The sequence below is a fragment of the Pygoscelis adeliae genome, unplaced genomic scaffold (genome assembly GCF_000699105.1).
Source record: "Pygoscelis adeliae isolate BGI_AS28 unplaced genomic scaffold, ASM69910v1 Scaffold286, whole genome shotgun sequence".
Classification (NCBI taxonomy): domain Eukaryota; kingdom Metazoa; phylum Chordata; class Aves; order Sphenisciformes; family Spheniscidae; genus Pygoscelis; species Pygoscelis adeliae.
This window is the reverse complement of record NW_008825076.1, coordinates 571,046-571,891: the sequence shown is the minus strand read 5'-3', so window position 1 is coordinate 571,891 and position 846 is coordinate 571,046. Positions and strand designations below refer to the sequence as shown.

At 62.2% G+C, this 846-nt stretch overlaps 1 protein-coding gene across 1 annotated transcript in view; it reads right to left on the bottom strand.

Annotated features, from left to right (window-relative positions):
• The window catches only part of JPH2 (junctophilin 2), a 30,053-nt gene that overhangs the window by 21,943 nt on the left and 7,264 nt on the right, over positions 1 to 846 (bottom strand). The window contains 2 exon segments of the mRNA XM_009326836.1: positions 1 to 2; positions 4 to 154. The exon segment at positions 1 to 2 is cut by the window's left edge and continues 565 nt beyond it. Coding sequence (XP_009325111.1) covers positions 1 to 2; positions 4 to 154 — 153 coding nt within the window.

Genomic DNA, 846 nt, shown 5'->3' with positions numbered 1-846 from the left:
TGCGGGGGCAGGGTGCCATTGCTGTGCTCGCTCCGCAGGGAGGAGAGGGAGGTGCGCAGCGGGGAGCGGACCACGGAGGCCATGCCGTAGGGCACGCTCTGCCGTACTCCGTAGCCATGCCGCATGCCATTGGTGAACTGGCCCTGGTACGTGCCTGTGGGAGAGAAGAGGGATGGGGTGAAAAGGCAGCTCGCTCCTCGGTGAGCCAGCAAAGGCAGGTGGGCTGCGGGGTAGTGCTGCCCTGGAGCAGACATACCCACCTTCCCTCAAAGGGAGGAGCCCCGACTCCGCTAGTGCTCACCCGTGTGCAAAAGCAGCCGTCCCCAGGGAGTGGAGGGCAGAGGACACAAGCCCAAGAGCCACTGCTGGCAGGTGACAGCTCACTGGAAATGGGCTGGGGCACCAGGGGACACTCGTGCAAACCCAAAGCCACTTAATGGATGGGGTCCAGAGCATCCGGAGCAGGGAGCGGGAGGCAGCCCCACGGGGCTGGAGTTTGGGCTGTGCCAAGAAGGTGGCAGCAGCCCCAGCAGACACATGAGCTGGTGTGGCACAGCTCTCCTTGGCTCGGTGACAGTCCCTTTCAGCCTGTTCTGCAGTTTGTCACTCACAGGCTGCCAGGACTAGCTCTAGACGCCTGAGTCAGGCACCTGGCCATAGCACGGGCTGCCCCTGTACCTGCAGCTGCATCTGCTTGGCCCTGACATACAGCTTCTCTGTGGTCCCAAGACCAAGGCTTGTACCACACTGCACAAAGCAAGAGATGTGCGAAAAAGGGAAGAGAAGAGCGGAGCAGCTCTGTGCAGGGTTCCTCCAGCTCTGCCCCAAAAAACACCACCCTACCAC